Raw genomic sequence first — 19,425 nt, forward strand, 5'->3', positions numbered from 1 at the left:
TTGGTATGTATAGTTTAGAGAGACTGACAGTATTGATGGCATGGCAAGAAGTGGTAGACATGGAGTGAGTGACAACAGTTTCAATACCATGCATGCGGTGCTTCAACACAGCCCACAAAAATCTATGCATCATGTTTCCAGAGAAATAGGCATACCTGCCAACACTGGGGTGAATACAAAGTGCAACTCCTACAAGCTTTGCAGTCCGATGATAGGCCCAGATGTGATGAGTTTTCTGGAAACATGGGATGAATCGATGCATACAATGATTACCTTAATAAAGTTTGTTTTTCTGATGAAGCAACTTTTTCCATATCCTGGAACATGAACTGGTGTAATGTCTGGATATGGGAGGATGGGGGATGGGGGTGGTGGACAAGACCTAAATATTGTGGCCTGAAAGTGAATGTTTGGTGTGGCTTAATGTAGAACAAAATTACTGGACTTTTCTATACTGAGGGTACCATTACAACTGTTTAACTGAAATTGTTTAAACTTTATGTTGCACCTCACCTCAAAAGTGTTTCAGCCTTGAGTAATGATTCAGCAAGATGGTGTACCCCTACACGGGGGGTTATTTGTTCACCAGTTCTTGGATGAAACCCTTCTGGACTTATGGATTGGCAGAGGTGGTCTAACATCATTACCACAAACTTTGCCAGGTGTAGCTCCCTTTGGCCTTTTTTTTGTGGGGCTACATTAAGGATAAGGTGTTCAAATCACCAGGTCCTGATGTGCAAACTCGTGGCACGAGTATGAGATGCTGTAGAGACAGTGACAAGAGAAGTTGGTAAAGACATTGAGAGAAAATCAGAATCACCCAGATGCTCTATGGGCCACAAACAGAGCACATGTGGAAATTTTCCTATGAAAAACTTCATGAGTGAAGATACTACTCACAATAAACCTAATTGTGTATCTAACATTGTTCTTCAGAAATAATTATTTACAATCAAGGAAAGCTCCTATATTAGCCCTGTACTTTAAGCTCTGTAGTTTAATTTTGATATACCTCATATAATGTAAGTTTTTTATGGTTTATGCTAGATTATTTGGCAATACAATCATGGTATGTGGAAATTTTCTGGAAGTTACTGATGCAGTTATGGATATCTCTCTCTCTCTCTCTCTCTCTCTCTCTCTCTCTCTCTCACACACACACACACACACACACACACACACACACACACACACACATACACACACACACTGACTGTGTCTGTGTGTGTGTGTGTGTGTGTGTGTGTGTGTGTGTGTAACTTGTATAATGTCTATGTGCATATATTTATTAGATGTATAACTATTCACATATTATCTCTGTTTTAATCACTAAAATCTATAAAATATGCTCTTAAACATGTTTAACATTTCATAGGTTGTTTTTAAATTTTCGTTGGTTTTCTATCACAATTGAAAACCCAGGTTTATATTCCTTTTTTATAAATTCTCATATAAAAATCATATTTCCGAAAGTTTTTACAAGCCACACTTTTGAATAGGATTGCTCTTATTTACTTGTATGAAAATAAACTGTAGCAGTAACAGTAAATACTATTTAAAGTCTTGCTAATATAAGCAAAAAATTACATTTCCTGCACAATTATTTGCAGGGAACAGGTGACATTAGATGAACTACTTGAAATTCTAGAGAGTACTGATGATGGAATTCTTGAAAATGGTTTGGATGTTGCTTTGTTACCACCCACATATGCTACAGATGATCTGACAGATCAAGATTCTGGTGATGAAGAAGCACCAAATATTGATAATCTTCCAACAAGCTCCAGCTGCAATTTGCTATATGGCTATGTCTAAAAACAAAGAAATTCCAATTCCTACGGTATATTGATAAATTTCACTTATGGACCGTCTGACAGCAACTGAATAAAACACAATTTTAGTGCCATACGCGTTTCGCCATTATACAGCTATGTCAAGCATTCCCTGTCAACGTGTACAACAGGTTCAACTGATGATGCCTTGCAGAAAATAAAGGCGAAACGCGTATGGCACTAAAATTGTGTTTTATTCAGTTGCTGTCAGACGGTCCATAAGTGAAATTTATCAATATACCGTAGTATTACGCGCAACTGAGGAGGACAGGACCACAAAAGTTGAAAATTCCAATTCCATTTATATTTACCAATGATGCAGATACTAATTATCTACAAACACTGTCTGGCCACAAAGGAGTACTGCAAAACACTCACTGAGGCCACCATTAGAATATTTTGAACTACTTTTTGACAATGATGTTATAAGCAAGATGGGGAAATACACCAACTAATATGCAGCGAAGAGGAACTGACTTGAAGATTGCTCTGAAGAGGAAATTAAATGTTTTTTTAGCTATTTTGCTTCTTAGTGGTTACATCGTCCTGCCAAGGAAAGACATGTATTGGAAGATGTCAACACATGTACACTACATTTTAGTTACTAATGCAATATCAATGGACCACTTCAAGTTCATTATGTCAAATATTCACATTTGCAACAACAATGAACAGATTTTCTCAGATTCACCCCCTTACAAGCACGATAAATGAAATATGAAGAGAACATACACCTCGTATGCAAAATCCTTCAGTCGACGAAAGCATGGAGCCTTATTTTGGGCAGCATAGGACAAAACAATTTATTTGAGGCAAACCTATAAGATATGGATTTAAGTTCTGCTGTGGAGGGCCAAGTAATGGATATCTGACATGGCTTGAACCATACCAAGGAGCTGGCACACTGCCAGTAAAATATGTTCACAATGATCTTGATTATGGAGTAGGTCAACCAGCTGGAAGAGATGCCACAGAGAGAGTATTTTGACAATTTATTTACTTCATTTCACCTTCTGTCTGAGTTGCATCTATGAAATATCCAGGCCACAGGTACTATTAGAACCAACATAATTGGTAAAGATTGTCGTTTACAGAAGGGAAAAGATTTGAAAAGGAAACCTAGAGGAACATTTGACTTCAAATCGGACAGTTCAGCTTCATAGAATGACAACAGTGTTGTGACAATAGCAACAAGCTTCAACACTATATATCCAATTCATCCAGTAATGCGATATTCACGTCCAGAGAAAAGACGGATAATAATTCAACAACCAAGAGTCATTTATCACTACAATTAGTTTATGAGTGGCACTGACAGAGCTGACCCACATCTTTCACTCTACAGAGTATCTACCAGGGGTACGAAATGGTACTTCCCCAGAATCACACATTTTGCTGATGTAGCTGAGCACAATGCATGGCAGCTCTACAGGGAGGACAGTGGTACATCAGATCACATGGCATTTCGTCGAAGAATCATCACTGCAATTCTGGAATCAAACTGCCATGTTGCTACGCAGAGAGGAAGACCATCTAAATTGGCAAAAAATGATTCTAGGTATGACAAGCTGGAACATTATGTTGCAGATTTGCCACTAGAACCTGTTACAGGAAAGAAGAAACAACTTCACTGCCCCCAATGTCAAAAAACTAGAACACAGCGCATTAAATGTAGTGTAGCACTTCATGTATCATGGTTCATACTGTTCCACACAAAATAGTAAGGCAGTATTGTTCAAATGCTTAAGTAGTGACATTGTTTTAAGTGAATGTATATTCAGCTAAAGTCTTCCCAGAAGGATGGGCCGTTTTTCAAAATCCATGCAAATAAAAATTGTAAAACTATTATACACATGTAAGTTTCATTATAATTAAGTTATTGAATTAAAGTTTTTATTAAAATGCAAACAAAAAATAATTCAGCCTTATCTAGGTTAATTTTTATAGGTTTTTTCCCCTCCTCCCCCTTTTTTCCACATATCATGTCCAGTTTCAGCTGTACCACCTAGTTCACTCATTCATTGCTCGATAATGAATTCACTTGCTAAGTGTTACTATGGTGTTCTGCTGAAAGACTTATTGCAATAAAAAAATGAAGATGAAAGGGGCGGTAACCACCAAATATGAATTTTTCTTTAATATGAACAAGTGTGTTCAAACTGTCCTGGAAACATGCTTACAAACAGCAATTGAAATATTAAAGATTTTAAGACAACAACTAGGAAAATAAAGCTAGTTTAGCTGTTTGGGCTCTTAGAGCCCACACTCAGCACTCACTTGAAAGAATTTTCTCTCTATCTTAGATTTCAAATTTGACTGAGGACAGTACAGTACAATGTTCAGTATTCTTCCCTGTTATCGCAGCTATCTTCCATAGTAGTTTTGATGAAATAATAGTCCTCAATCTTTCATTATTTTGTTGATCCTGCCATTTTTACAACATACAAATGTATACTTTTTCTGTAGCAAAATATATTTGCAGCTTTCTCTCCAATCTTTGCCAGAAATTCACAATGGCTTGTGGAAATTCTACACAATGAAATAATCTTAATAAATCTATCAAATTTAATATGCATATGACACATACTGACACACAGAAATGATTAAATTTACAAATCAATGAAATATTATTGTGCGTCCAATATCAATCTGATGGTGACATGTGCTGTAATGAGTTCTTTCACAATATATTGATCCAACATACACAATTAATGTCAAGCAGAAGAATTCTGAACACAATAATTGTGTGAAATGCAGGTGCTAATCGCCAAATGTAGACAAAAACCAACTCAGGATAGTCAGCAACAGAGTCACATATTATCACAATATCATGGGCAAGAACGAAGTAAACTCAAGGGTACAGCTTGTATGCCAATTTATCCTCATATACGGTGAGACTCTAAAAAGTATACAAGGTAGAGTGTTAAGTAAGAAGAAAATAGGCTATTAAGGAACCACAATTGTTATAACAATAAACAAAATGTGATGAATTGTCAGTTTTGGACCACATGGAACAGATAGGAAAAAAAAGGAAATGTTACGAACACACATGAAATCCACAGCAATATATTTGGTGGGTGTGTGTGTGTGTGTGTGTGTGTGTGTGTGTGTGTGTGTGTGTGTGTGTGTGTGTGTGTGTGTGTGTGTGTGTGTGTAAGGTGTGGGGGGGGGGGGGGGGAGAGAGATGGGAAACCAAAGGTAAACAAGTGTCAAACATGTAGCATCGAAGCTCTTTGGAACTTAAGCTGATGACCTGTTTTCCTTGTTCACAATGGAACTATTAAATTGCAGTTTTGGTATGTATATAGAATATGTCCTTACTTTCAGATGTTCTAAAATTCTTTGTAGTCCCAAACTGATCCCATTCGAGTTAAATTCTTTTGAAAAACTAAAACTGTATCTTGAACTCCTTCACAGGAGTTACTTTTAAGTGGCCATCTACCAAAGCTCATCAAAGTTTCTAGGTTGCAGGGTTCTCGTTAGTCTAAGTAGAAAAAAGAAACAATGCTTTAATTTCCTTCCTCAAGCTCGAATGTTTGTGTAGATGCCCTACTAATGTCCCTGTTCTCAGTCTGTATTTGGGTCATACTACTGTCTCTAAAAAAATATATTCAGTCACTAAAGAATGTCCACATAAATTCCCATCCTCTGAAACCTCTGACAGTGATCATTTGAGACAGCTGTCACCAAACAGCAGCACACTGTGTTTGGGGAAAAACAAACAAACAAGAAGAATCACACTTGCCAACAGCTATGTCTCTCAACAGAGTTTCTGATCATTACACAATGGACAATATTAAATGTAATAATACTAAATTTATTAGGAAATAAAATATTAGACTATGCAATTACAACACCTTGATGGAAAACCAGCAGCACTAATTCTTATTGTTTCCAGAACACCACAGGCTCTCAACTGCTGAACAGCCCGCACTGGATTGTATTCAAATGGAACTTTATTGTCATTTGGCTTTATACATCTTACATAATGTGGAGTTGTAGCATTTAGTGTTGACATCAGCATATTCAATGAATCCCTGAATTGTGATCCAACCTGCACAAAAGTTTGATGTTAAATCAATACCACAAGAAAATGCAAGGTGCAGAAACATTAAAAAATGCAGTTATGATTATTTATAAATTAGATTTAACATTCTAACTTAACGTGGCTCCAAGGCAACTATAGAATTATGAACTACATATTTATTTGCTTCAATCCAACAGATATTTCTCACTGTTTTCTTGTGCTGCTTGGAAGAGGCAGGCATTGTTGATGATGGTCTTGCTGCCACCACTTTTATCTTTGCTGCAGGAACTGTCAATTTGCGATTATCTTCTTCTTTGAAAAGCTTTCGAATCAATTTATTCTGTAGAATAAGAAACAAAGTAACTTTAAACATATTTCTCATACACAAGAATAACAATGGCTCATAAAACTATACTATATTATAAAACTATGATTAAAAATGGTAGTATTACTGCACAATTTCATCAAATTGAATTCAATTTTAGTTAATTGGAAAAAAGTAAATTACAGTTCAAGTTTATAAAAACTATGAGGTTAAAGTAAGGGATTACAGTTAAAGGATAAATCATGAGTAGTATTCACACACAATCATTGTCATTTAAGATATAACACTGCCCACGATATTAACAGTAGAGTAAACATTAAAGAAGTTTCATGTAATGACACAGAGGTAGAACAAACCTACAAAAAGCCTAAAATGGATACTGGTGTGTGTGGGGGGTGAGGGGGGGGGGGAGGGGGAAGGGGGGGAAGGGGGGGAAGGGGGGAAGGGGGGGAAGGGGGGAAGGGGGGGAAGGGGGGGAATGGGGGGGAATGGGGGGGAAGGGGGGGAATGGGGGGGTGCAGAGGTACTATACTGAGCATCTTTCAGTGAGCCATGATGATCCTCATATGTACTCTAACAAGTACAGCACAGCATTTTTAAGTTTATGGCACCACAGACAAATCAGTGGACAACACATACAAAATAATTTTAGTGTGAAGAGCAGCAAAAAATCTCACCACAAGTTACAATGCGTAAGTTCCAAAAAAGAAAGAATTATGGTGGTCCAGATTTTATTATTCAGACTCACTACAGGAATAAGTTACAGAAGTGCACAAACCACCTAATTATCCTAACATAGCTCATGCCTACACAAGGTCTTTCAAAGACTTCCTTTTCATTAACAGCATGTTGTTTTGTATTTACTTTGATGATACTCCTTAGAACTGCAATGGACACTAAAATTTTGTTGGTCACTGCTAGTTTTTAGATGAAGCAAAAGTCTCATAATGCAATGAACAGTGCCAACCTCTAACCTTTAACACTGGCCTTCTGCATGTCTTTACAACACTCCCTATTGTTACATTAATGAGCACTAAACTATATGAAATTTTGAATAAAATGTTCTGTGGCATCCAGCCAAGTCAAGTGGTTAAAACGTCATAAGGTGTTGACCAGGTGCTCCTTGTCCACTGTCAAGTGCCACGACTGCCGGTACACACTTACATACTCTAGCTGGTGTTCAAGGTATTGCCATATATGACTGTATGTTGGTTCTAAATTCCATGCACCTGCTTCAGCATTACATTTCTACATTAGATATCTATATGGAAATGTGTAGAAGCATTAAACGTCTAGGGAAGATGCCCACTGAGAAGGCTAATTTATTGAGTTTGTTAGCCTTCGCTCCTGTGCTGCCACAATGAGAAGAGGATTCCACGATCCACTAGGATAGCCCATCACCTTGGCACCTTCACCTCCAAGAGGATATTTCATCATACTTGCTTCATCCTGTTAAGATGATGACTATCATTATTATGAGTTTAAAGGGACTAAACATCTTGATTATCAGACTCCCAATTCACTGGAAATTCTCTTAAAAAGATGTGAAACTAGAAAGTGAGAGTCATCAGCCTCAAAGTTTGTGACCTTATCATGGTTGAAAATGTGTGTTACAGTAGCTTTAGTCACATGGTTAAAACTGAGATAAAACCCAGGCGGCGGTTCACTGAAGGATACACCAGTAAGGTCAGTATGACAAATGAAGTAACAAAATGAAGATGGTATGGATTATAGAATTGATTATCTCAAACAGTTAGATAAATAAAATACATAGATAAAAATTCAGAAATGTCTGACAGTGCAGAGGAGACAGTAACTTGAGACCACGAAGAGCACATGTCGCAGTGAGAGGTTCACAGCACATCTATCAGACAGCAAATGTTGACATGCGTTAAACTTTGTCATAAAATAAACTTTCCCCTCAGGGAACATATGACTTTGCTAGCTACTATTCCATCATCTGTAAGTATCTGCGGTACGAAGGCAGACATGTTGGTGGCTTGTCTCAGATCAGCCAGCTGGGCACAACCTGTGATAATATGGGCTATCATGAAATTACTGCCACAGCTGCATTGGGTACAGTCCTCTTAACATCAAAGAGACTCATGGATAAGCCTTGTGGGACTGATACATAATTGGCACAGCAGGATATCTTTCTGAAAGGCTCGGAGAGAAATATGCCATGCCTTGGTTATCCCCTTGGTTGCCCTCAGATTCTTTAAGGTTGTAGTTTCCTACAATTCTATATCCTGGGTTTTCAAAAAGTAATGTCACAGCTGTAATCTTAGGTCTGCGACCAGTATTACAAGTTCAAGTTTGTATCTTGTGGCTGCTCTAGCCAATTCATCAGTGACGTCATTTCTTGGAATACCCACATGGCTCAGTGTGCAGAGATGAGGAGGGGTCTTGGATGTTAGTGCCCAAGAAGTTTATGAGGAGCACTGAGATATGTTTTGCATGCAGCTCATCGAGTCACTACAACCGTTAAGTCCTTTGTGAGAGTTTTATGCGTATGGTGACCAACTCTGCAGTGTATACAATGCATGCACTTAGCAGAGAATACTTCTGATGCCACTTATGTGTGCAAAAGCACAACCAACCCCATTTCTACTTTTGATCAATCTATGTAGATGCATGTCTAACTGGCGTACTCATGAAGAAACAAACGGAATAAGTGCCTGAGAATGGTGGGGTCAGAACATTCCTCAGGACTGCAGAAGAGGTCCATCTAAATCATATGATTGAGTATGTACCACAGGGTATGCTGGGAGGGAACACTATGAACACAGACAAGTGGGGGAAGTTTGAGATCCTTGCATAGAGCATCCAACTATATCCCATTGGGTGACCTATGTTTGGTTGATTCATAAATAGTCTGAATGGTTGGTTGTGAAACAGAGTCAAGTAACACTGTTGGATAGGCATTTGACAGATTTTGACCATATAGTTAATCAAAAGCTGCTGGGATCTGACCCTCAGGAGGCTGCCTCCACAATGGTAAACAGGGTCTAACGAGCACAGTACTGATGGTGCCGCCAACCTGTACACAACACATCAATACTCCAGGCAGAATAAAAGTAAAGGTCTGTAGAATCACAGGACGACTCTGTTGTCCATACCCTAGGAAGTGATGCTGAGAAATTTGAGTGTATTAACTTTCCTTGTGCAGTTTGTCTTGAACTGGCATACATGTGGTAACCAGGTTTACTAATTGTCAAATAAAGAGCCCAAAACTTTGAAAGTTTCAATGACTTCTCCTCAGTTTTATGCACATATTGTTGCTGTCAGTTGAACCTTCTGGACCCATGACATTCTGAGGGATAGGAAATTCTGCATAGAAGTTGGTAAGCAGCCTCAGAAGCTCCACTCATGCAATGTAGCCAGGCTGTGATGGAAGCAGGCAGTATTGTACGCCTTATGTAGGTCTGAGAACACAGGGATCAGGCGTTCACAACATACGAAAGCATTATGCACTGCATATTCCAGACAAACAGTTTATCTGTTGTGGACCACAGTAGCCTAGGGCCACTTTGAAATTGTGATAAATGTCCACAGACTTCAATGCATCACAACATCATCGAATGATGATTATTCAGAATAATCTACACAGCCCATTCGTTAGAGACTGGTCAATAATTAGTCAGAATTTCATTGTCTTTTCTCAATGTCAGGATAGGAATAATAAACCCTCCCACCACTAGGAGGTAAACTCCCCTTTCTGCTAAATAAAACTTAAAAATCCAAGGATGTGTTTTAGGCTGGTGTTGTTGCTAAGGTGTTTCAGCATTTCATTGTGGATTTCATCAGATCCAAGGACAGTGTTTCTTCACTCTGCAAAAGTGCTACAGAGCTCACATTCACTAAATGGAACACTAAATGATTCTATGTCTTGTGCACAGAAGAACAAGTCATTTCACTCTGCCACATATTTCTGGGTCAGGAAATTAGGATGGTATTACTGCATGTGGATGCATCTATGAAGTGTGCGCTAGAAATTTCAGCAATGACTGAACTATCTGTATGAACGTCACCATTGAGGGAGAAGGCAGGTATCACTGCTGGCAGTGGGTGGCTGTGAACACGGCCGAGTTTAATCCATACCTGGGACGATTGAGTGTGAGCCCTCACAGATGATAAATATTGTTCCCAACTCTACTACTTTCTCTTTTTATTAGAAACCATGCCTTCACTCTAAATCTTCTCAATGCTACTAAATTTTCTGTGTAAGGATAGCATTTGTGTCATTGAAGTGCCTTTAGACACCCTCCAGCAGCTGTAGTTATTGCTCCAAACCACAGTGCATGGCTACCTGATGTGGAGTGCCTGAAGAATAGAGTATCTTTGCTTCCACAGTGTGTATAATCCTGTCAATAGTATTTTAAACGACTATTTCCAAATCATTCCCTTGACTAGCATCAAAGTTGCTTCGGAGGTAAAGCTCGCAGTTGGCTTTCCATAGTGACCAATGTGGTGCATATTCCATTGGTTGGAGGTTTGAGAGAGAGAGAGAGAGAGAGAGAGAGAGAGAGATCAATGTTGTGAAGGTCACCTCTGACATAGCACTGGGTCAAGGGTCAGATGCTTGGGCTGCAGACCGTAATATACAGGGTCAAGTTTCAGATGAGATTATCTCGAAAACTATACATCGGATAAAAATAGTGGGTAACACAAGTTCATAAACCCAAAGGGGGACATCAAATGATACTACACGTGACCTCCAGCCCCCGCCCCCTTAGGTGGGGCAGGGGCCAGCTTTTAAATCTTAAATGGAAACACCCATTTTCTATTGCAGATTTGGATTCTCCATAAAAAAGTAATCACGTTTTGTCTGAAATATTTTTTCAAAGTATTGACAGATGGTGCTGTAATCGAGGAAAAAATTAGAATTGGGGAAGATCTCCAATTTATTTAGAATTATCCAAGAAAGACGCATCAAATCGATAAAAACCACACACCAGTTCTTGCGTTATGCCAAACTAAGCTATTTTTGTACAAAATGTACTGTATCCTACTTTTAGCGTTACCCAGGAACAACGATACGGACGTAGTAGAATGATGTTCCCATGGGTGCTTCATTAGTGAGAGTCCCCTTGCCTCTCTAATTTGGGGTGCTTAATTAATGAAATTAGCCATGAAGAAATTGTTCAAAATTATCCCCACTTGCTTCAATGCATAAAGTCGATCATCTGCGAAAGTTGTCCACAGTTTTGAGCAGCACATCCCGCGGTATGGCTGCACACACTCATCAAATGCTTTGCTCCATATCATTTTGGGTTGTGGCCTGTCTTTCATAAACAATATTTTTCAAATAACCCGACCAAAAAAAAAGATGTTAGATCTGATGAACTTGGAGGCCATTGAATTGGTCCGCCGTGTCCTGTCCACCACCAGGGTACCATAAATTTAAAAATGTTCCATACAGTTTTAGCATAATGGGGAGCTGCTCCATCCTGTTGGAATCACATTCGTTGCCTAGTTTGTAAATCAACATCTTCCATTAGCTCAAACAAGTCATCACGGAGAAGTTGTAAATTAGATTCCCCAGTAACATTTCGGTCAAAAAAATACGGTCCTATCAAGTAACCATTTAAAATTCTACACCAGAGCATTAACAACCATTTGTGTTATTGTCAATGGGTCTGTGCCAGTGTGGATTGACAGGGGACCAACAATGACAATCATGACGATTTAATTTGCCATTGTTTTTGAATGTGGCTTCATCGGTGAACATAACGTATCTAAAAAAATCATTGTCACCTCTTATCATTTCCAAGGCCCATCGGCAGAAATGCAAGCATATTTGCATATCTTTCGGCGTTAATGCCTGTGTCAGTGTGACATGATACACATGATATTTATGTGCCTTCAAAATCCTCAAAACAGTTGATTTCAGTATGCCAGTTTGTCTCTGAATTACACGACTACTAATTTCGGGATGCAGTTGAACACAGGCGAGAATGGTAAGGGTACGAGTGCCATTTTCATTGTGTTTGTGACGATGAGGTGGACGGTGCATGTATCCATCTCGAGCTTGTTGAGTGCAATTTTGAATAATGTTTACGCTCGGATGCCGTCTGTTTCGGAAACGATCCACATACAATTGTGCAGCTGCAGCGTAATTGTTATGGCATTCACCTAAAATTAACATCATGTCAACAATCTCTGTAGGAGGATAGTGAGCCATGTTTTGCTAAAGAATAATTTACTTTCGTCAATTGATGTTTACACTTCACAATCTGAAAGCGAAGTGACGTCTGATCACATTGCACCGACCTTTATACTGAGCCATAGTTCGCAGTTTGGCCACAGTAGCGCCACTGTCGGGAGAGTAATGCATTTGTGAAGAGTTCCCTAACGAGATTTTAATACCATTCCACCTCCCTCCATCAAAAACTGTGGCATGTAGGATACATTTTGTAAAAAAAAAATAGCTTAATTTGGCATAATGAAAGAACAGGTGCACATTTTGTATCAATTTGATGCATCCTTCTCAGATCATTGTAAATAAATCCGAGTTCTTCCCCAATTTAAATTTTTCTCAATTTCAGCGCTATCTGTCAATACTCTGAAAAAATGTTTCAGACAAAACTTGATTACTTTTTTATGGAGGATCCGAATCTGCAATAAAAAAATGGGGGTTTCCATTTAAGATTTTAAAGTTGTTCCCCATCCCACCCAAAGGGGCGGGGGCTGGGGTCATGTGTATTATCATTTGATGTCCCCCTTTGAGCTTACGAACTTGTCTTACCCACTATTTTTACCCGATGTATAGTTTTCAAGATAATCTCATCTGAAACTTGAGATGGACCATCCTGTATATGACTGCTTATATTCGATGGAACATAATGAAATGTGTTGTAGATCCTGTGTTAAGCTAGCAGACTTCCACTTTTGAAATTAATTGCTCCATTATTTGCCCCTACTAGATGTGTTTGTGCTGTCACACAGAGGACTGTGGGCATTGAAGTCTCCCAGTATGAGAAAGGGTGGAAGCAGCTGTTCCACTAGCCCGTGATATAGTAGATAACTGTCTTGGATAGTTACATGTTTCAAAATGAGGCAACATGTCCACTTACATATGTACCTAAAAATCTAACAAAGTAATACTTAATCACTGCTTCTACTATAAAACATGTTCATTTTATGTTAGAGATTTTCTGATGGCTAAATCTTTTAGTAATAAAACCAACTGAGTTCCACACTAAGTTTCATGAAGATTTGCTGACATTAAATAAGTAAACAGTATTCAAACATGTGACTGAATAAATGCCAGTGGATTAAAAAAAATCATAGGAAGAGGAGGAGGAGGAGGAGGAGGAGGAGGAGGAGGAGGAGGAGGAGTAAGGGGGGGGGGGGGGGGGGGCGCTTGGCATACCAGTACTGAGCTCAAGCTTTGACTGGTAGGTCCAAGTAGTGAATCAAGTGTGTACTTAAGAAAACTATGTATAGATTGCTTCTTTTTTTTATAAAAAAATGGAAAATAACAAGAAAAAAATTATATTTAAATTCAAGTACTCTGACAAGACAAAAACAGAAATAAAATCTCATTATCACATACCTGACCATTTTTTATTACACTAATCTGATCCTCTAAAACTGTGTCTTTATTTTTCTCCAAAAAACCATGACTCTGGTATGTCACATTGTCGGCAAAGTGGTGAATAATGAATGCTAAATTGCCAAACCTTGGTTTTGCAAAATGATTAAATGAGGAGCATTTATTGTATAGCTTCTCTGTCCATGAGGCATCTGTACCTTTTGGCATCTGTGAAAAGAAGCACATTTAAGAGACACAATAGTACTTCAGTTAAATGTAATGGCAAATTTTGATCTATTTTAGACTATTACATACCCTACATTCCTCATCCAGGAGGTCAAGGATTCCTAGTTTAGTTTCAATGAGATCAATGCAAGGCTGATTGTCATAGAAATCTATGAATTTCCACTCTATTTCTTCTCTCATATATTCCTCCTGCTCCAATTTAAAAACATGCTGAAAAACAGAGGGATAGAATGTATTTCTGAAATGAATTTCCTTAACAAAAAGTGGGCAATTCTTATTCCTTGCATGTTTCACAGAATAACCTGAAGAGAATGACAAAAAAATCACCATCTTAACTGTACATTTTTCTAAATTAAGCTGTGTGCATTTCGTAAAAATTCATAATTTGAGACTGAAAACAATTATCTTTGTTTACATAAGAGTAAGACACATATGAGTTCAAATGTGTGTGAAATCTTATGGGGCTTAACTGCTAAGGTCATCATTCCCTAAGCTTACACACACACACGTTAGATGAGCTGCTCCTTTGTATCACTGTTTGTCACAGTCCATGTCCAGTAAAATCATTAATATTATTAGCAGACTAATGTTGTGGCTAACAGACTATAGCTCCCAAGTTCTAACTGGAGAAGTTTTGGGAAGGGAAAAAAAAACTTCATTACTAAAATGCTTCCACAATACTAGTCTCAGACAAGAATAGCACTGCATTTTTAATTATCTACACAATTTATTAGTTTGTAGTCTTGTAGCACAATCAAAAAATTTATCATGTAGTAGTAGTAGTAGTAGTAGTAGTAGTAGTAGTAGTAGTAGTAGGAGGAGGAGGAGGAGGATGAAAATACAACGAGAAGATACACAAATGAAGAAAATGAGTAAGCCATGGAAAACATCTCTCGTACAATCGCACAAATGTCTTCCAATATTGTTTGTCTTTTAGGACCGTGAAGGAGTGCTCTGCACAATTTTGATTAGCCTGGTCACCTCACACCTACTGATCGGTAGCTGCAAGTATACAATCAAAAATTTAAAGACCATATTTTGGTGCACGTGTGCTAGTAGCAGTGATCTACCAGTTCATTTGTTTTGAGAGTCACACAATCACAGTTCTACATGTATCTGCGGCACCAACATTTTGCAAACTATATACTGGTGTATTATTTTCCCTCACAGAAACAGAAAATTCAATTTTTAAAACATCATCACTATGACACCAGATTTGATTACATTACAGGCAAACACTCATGCCAAACTAACTACGGACAAACGAAGTGAACTAGCAGACGCCAAGTGAATTTATGGAGGCAATTTACAAATGAAAACTGTGCAGTTTGCATGCTGCCAAGTATATATGTATCAGAGTTAAAACAAAATTTCATCACCATGGAGGAACTACTATGTCAACATGGCATTACTATTAGCCATTTGTGGAATAAAATGATTAGAGTGTCTGCCCACTGAAGCCTATAAAAGAAATACAAATTTTGTGCCTGAACATCACAGTGCTCTGAAACAAAAACTTCAGTATGCTCTAAAATCAAAGCAGTGTGCATCCTGTGCTTCTGAGATACTGTGACAGATTATCTGCATCTATTCCAATCCACAAACAGAGGGACTTTGGTGAGAAAGTTTTTAAGAGATCAGAAGTGATGTGTGTCCAGTATACAAAAGTATGGCAAATTAGCAGATGTAATATGAATTATATCCTGTAATACAATGCTCTTCTGTAAATAAGTCATGGAATAGTGGGCAATCATGCAGTTGAATACTGTCTTGGAATTTTAACTCCTCAAGCTGGGAACCAGAGCACATACTCGCAGGCAGTGAGCATTATCCGACCATGTACTCATCAGCTACGGCCTCACAGGTAAAACTTGATGGCTCTGCCATCTGTTGAGAATGAGCAACATTCCTTCCTCAGAAAAGTGTAGCAGTATTTGTGCTGAAGCACAGTTAAGACATTTGCCACCAAGTGCACTAGTCAGAACAAATCATGAACTGCAAATTACAATCGCAGGAAGAAAAATAATGTGTAAATTGCTATGTGGAAATATTTAGTACGCTATTATATCTTTTGGCACACAATGTATTTATTGTTTATGACACCACTGAAAAGGGAAAGGGAGATGAAAACATAAATTTCATGCCATGTCTCTTAACAGAGTTGCAACAACATAATGGACAGAGACTGTGGTACAGGACTTAGTTTTGATGATTGCTTCAAAGTATACCACACTCAAAGTTCATTTGGTATAATTGTGTGTATTTCCAAGAGTAACATAAGTTTGTTGTTAACAAATCCTAAAAATGTCATTAACTTTGGACCATTAAAACCTGTGTTAGAACAATTTAAATAAAATGCTGCATTCCTGTACCAGTTGGCCACACAAACTACTGGACATATTCTATATGCAAGCATGGAAACTAATGGATTAAAGGATTAATGTGTTGGAAGGAGGCAACACGTTCCACATGCACAGCCACCAACTTACAGTGTTGGTAAGTAAATACATAATTTTGCCAACACATCAGTAATGGTAACTCATGGTGCCCAACAGCATCATGTCTACAATTCATCTTGCATGACTAAATGATACTGAAGACCTTGTCGTATGCTGCACCCTCAAAACCAAGGAAGCCTTTTTCACTGTACAAAACATATTGTTTCCTTTCATGAATATTTGTTGTCATTTCGTGTCACATAGTGTCATCAATAAAACTGTGCAAGGTAAGATGACTGGACACTGGACAACAAAACAGGTGGTGGATGGGTAATGCTTCTGCAGTATATCACAATTACCTAATTTAATGCTCTGATGTTAACGATCATTTCTGCACACTAGTACCTCATAACACTTGTTTGTTTGGTAATAATGTACTTAAATTAATCTAAAACTTAACAACTTATTCATACCACTAAGTGTCATTTGTGGCGCTCTGATGTTTTTTAATATCACCTCCCATGCCCAATTACAAGTTGCTGTACTAACGAGCTCATCCTATCATGTCAATAGGTACAATAGCATACACTAGTCAAAAATACATGCTCAAAGAAGGAGTTTTAGTTCTGTCTCTGCCACGATAAAATACGAATTCACCACCAGCCTCCATACTCCTCCCTACCTTCCCCTAGCTACTCTAGTGCCTTATTTTGGGGAAATGCTAATGTATGTCCTGACAAACAAAAGCTTCTATGTATTTTAAAGTTTATACTGAGAGATCATTCAAGGAAAGAAATATTCTTTCCATAGGTAACGGAGATTATGAAATACCACTGAGATCATGTATTTAAAGGCTTCAGAAGTAACATGCTTCACAGTTCAATATAATTTTCAGCAATATGTCAAGTCAATCACCACTGAATTTAATAGTTCAGTTCTTTCATCATCATGTTTTGATTACTTGGTCATCATTAGGTGACAGGATGGCACACTAAGATTCTGTGTAGTAGTTTTTTTTTTATGGAAATTCCATTTCACAACACAGATTAAAACAATTGTCTTTCGTATGTGATGGTCAACCATATTTCAGAGGTGATTATGGCTCACATCAGGAAAAGTGATGATTTTATCAGTTCCTAGAAAGCACATGCCACCTACAAAAGAACTGTGGATTAACAAAGACTGTAAGATTATAAGCATAATTACAACAAAATTCGGATTAACTTTTTATAAGAGACAGAGAGCCAACTTGCAAATTGATGTGAAGCAGGAAAACTAACTGAAAAATTTTGAAAAAATTTTCAACCAAATTCAACATGATGAGACAGTCGTGGTGGAATACCAGGAGGGTCTATAATGCTCACTGATGCAAAACAGTGTGCCTGCAAGGTGTGTCAGTGTCTCAACTAAATCTGGCATATCTCTCAATAAATATGGTCCCAGCAACATCATGTCAAAGACGTACCTAACATAGTAAAGGGAGTCATTTACTTCTTGAAACAATCTGATTTTATATAGTCTGATTATCTATACTGTTCTCTTCTACCTTTTATTTGTGAAAAATCTTTGTATACCTAACACATATTTCCCTATAAGGCAATAATGATATGAAAAAACACTTTGCACTAGATTTCCTGTCATAGAGCATATATGAGAGATGATACTTTGAAAGAGATCCCTACTGCTTAAGTATATGCAGCTATACAACAAAAAGTTTAGGTTGTTGCTCTACATAAGGAAATTCTTGTAGTTACCTTATATCTAGACATTCTTAAGTAGCAGTGTACAAAAATAGAACTTACTTGGTTGAATTGTTGTTGCAGTTTCTCATTTGCATAGTTAATACAGAACTGTTCAAAGCTATTTATTTCAAATGTTTCAAACCCATATATGTCCAAAACACCAATAAATTTCTGAGTTGTTCCACTACTATATAATGCTTTATTTACAACTGAAACAATCCAATTGAAGAGTTCTGCATAGATGTGTTTAGCCAAAGCATCTCTTGCTGAGACAGCCTGCAATGTGAAGTAAATTTACTGAACATAATGCTTTGCAAACTGCACAGGAATACCAGCTTCTTTACACTATTCTCAATACATCCTGCATTTCAGCAAGGTATTCTCATACCTCTATCACTGTCATTGGTTTGAAGATTACATCTCTCAAGCTAACAATTTTGCGATGACACAACCAGCTTCTCATGTCCATTGCATTAATCTGAAGAAGATTGGCTAGTATTGCCAGGTGTTGATCATCTGCCTGAAGGAAAATGAAATTGGCAGCATGTAAGTAAAAGCCAACAGTACATAAAAACAAATGTTACACGAGAGAGACATACAGATAAAATAATCTTATTTGTTAATTGCAAAGATTGAAATAAAACCAATTAATAATAAAATTTAAACAATTTTCATTTTATTAATTCTTTTCCTAGATATGTTTTCATGTAGAAAACTGTTTTTATTTGTAATTTTTATATGATTTAACATCACATCAGTAACAAGTTTATTTGATGTATTGTATATTTCTGATGACAGCAAAAGGAACACTCAATAGCCTTCTTAATAGAGGCACTCTGGCATCAACCTGCAATTACTTTAACCATCATGGATAAATTTACATCTAGATGACAATAAAGGAATCAGGACTTTACTTATATGAAGTTTGAGTCCAGCATTCTACAACGCCAATCCAAATCATTTATGAATCAGGAGATTCAATACAGGATGTTAGTAGGACAACATCGGACAACATCAAAGACAGAGAGACACCAACATGCGAAAACAGTATCTTACTTGCTGAATATGGTGAGGGTCTAGCTGTGGAACACAGTGCAGTAGTGATTTTGTGTGGTGAGGAATCAACAAGTCGTCGATAGATTTACAGAGGTATTTGGCACTAGAAGTCTACACAAAGGCCGAACAATTTCTGCAGATTACAGGTTGAGGATATAAGTGTGCAGACTTGGTGCCTGGCAATGAGCCAACAGTGCTTCACTGGGTTCAGATCAAGTGAAT

At 37.7% G+C, this 19,425-nt stretch overlaps 1 protein-coding gene across 1 annotated transcript in view; it reads right to left on the bottom strand.

Annotated features, from left to right (window-relative positions):
- The window catches only part of LOC124721661 (unconventional myosin-Va), a 348,113-nt gene that overhangs the window by 58,893 nt on the left and 269,795 nt on the right, over nt 1-19,425 (bottom strand). Inside the window, exons 8-13 of the mRNA XM_047246731.1 lie at nt 18,536-18,667; nt 18,208-18,423; nt 14,037-14,177; nt 13,743-13,949; nt 6,068-6,199; nt 5,690-5,886 (exon numbers count right to left, since the gene is read on the bottom strand). Coding sequence (XP_047102687.1) covers nt 5,690-5,886; nt 6,068-6,199; nt 13,743-13,949; nt 14,037-14,177; nt 18,208-18,423; nt 18,536-18,667 — 1,025 coding nt within the window. The remainder of the gene's footprint in view (nt 1-5,689; nt 5,887-6,067; nt 6,200-13,742; nt 13,950-14,036; nt 14,178-18,207; nt 18,424-18,535; nt 18,668-19,425) is intronic.

Source organism: Schistocerca piceifrons, chromosome X, assembly GCF_021461385.2.
Source record: "Schistocerca piceifrons isolate TAMUIC-IGC-003096 chromosome X, iqSchPice1.1, whole genome shotgun sequence".
NCBI lineage: Eukaryota > Metazoa > Arthropoda > Insecta > Orthoptera > Acrididae > Schistocerca > Schistocerca piceifrons.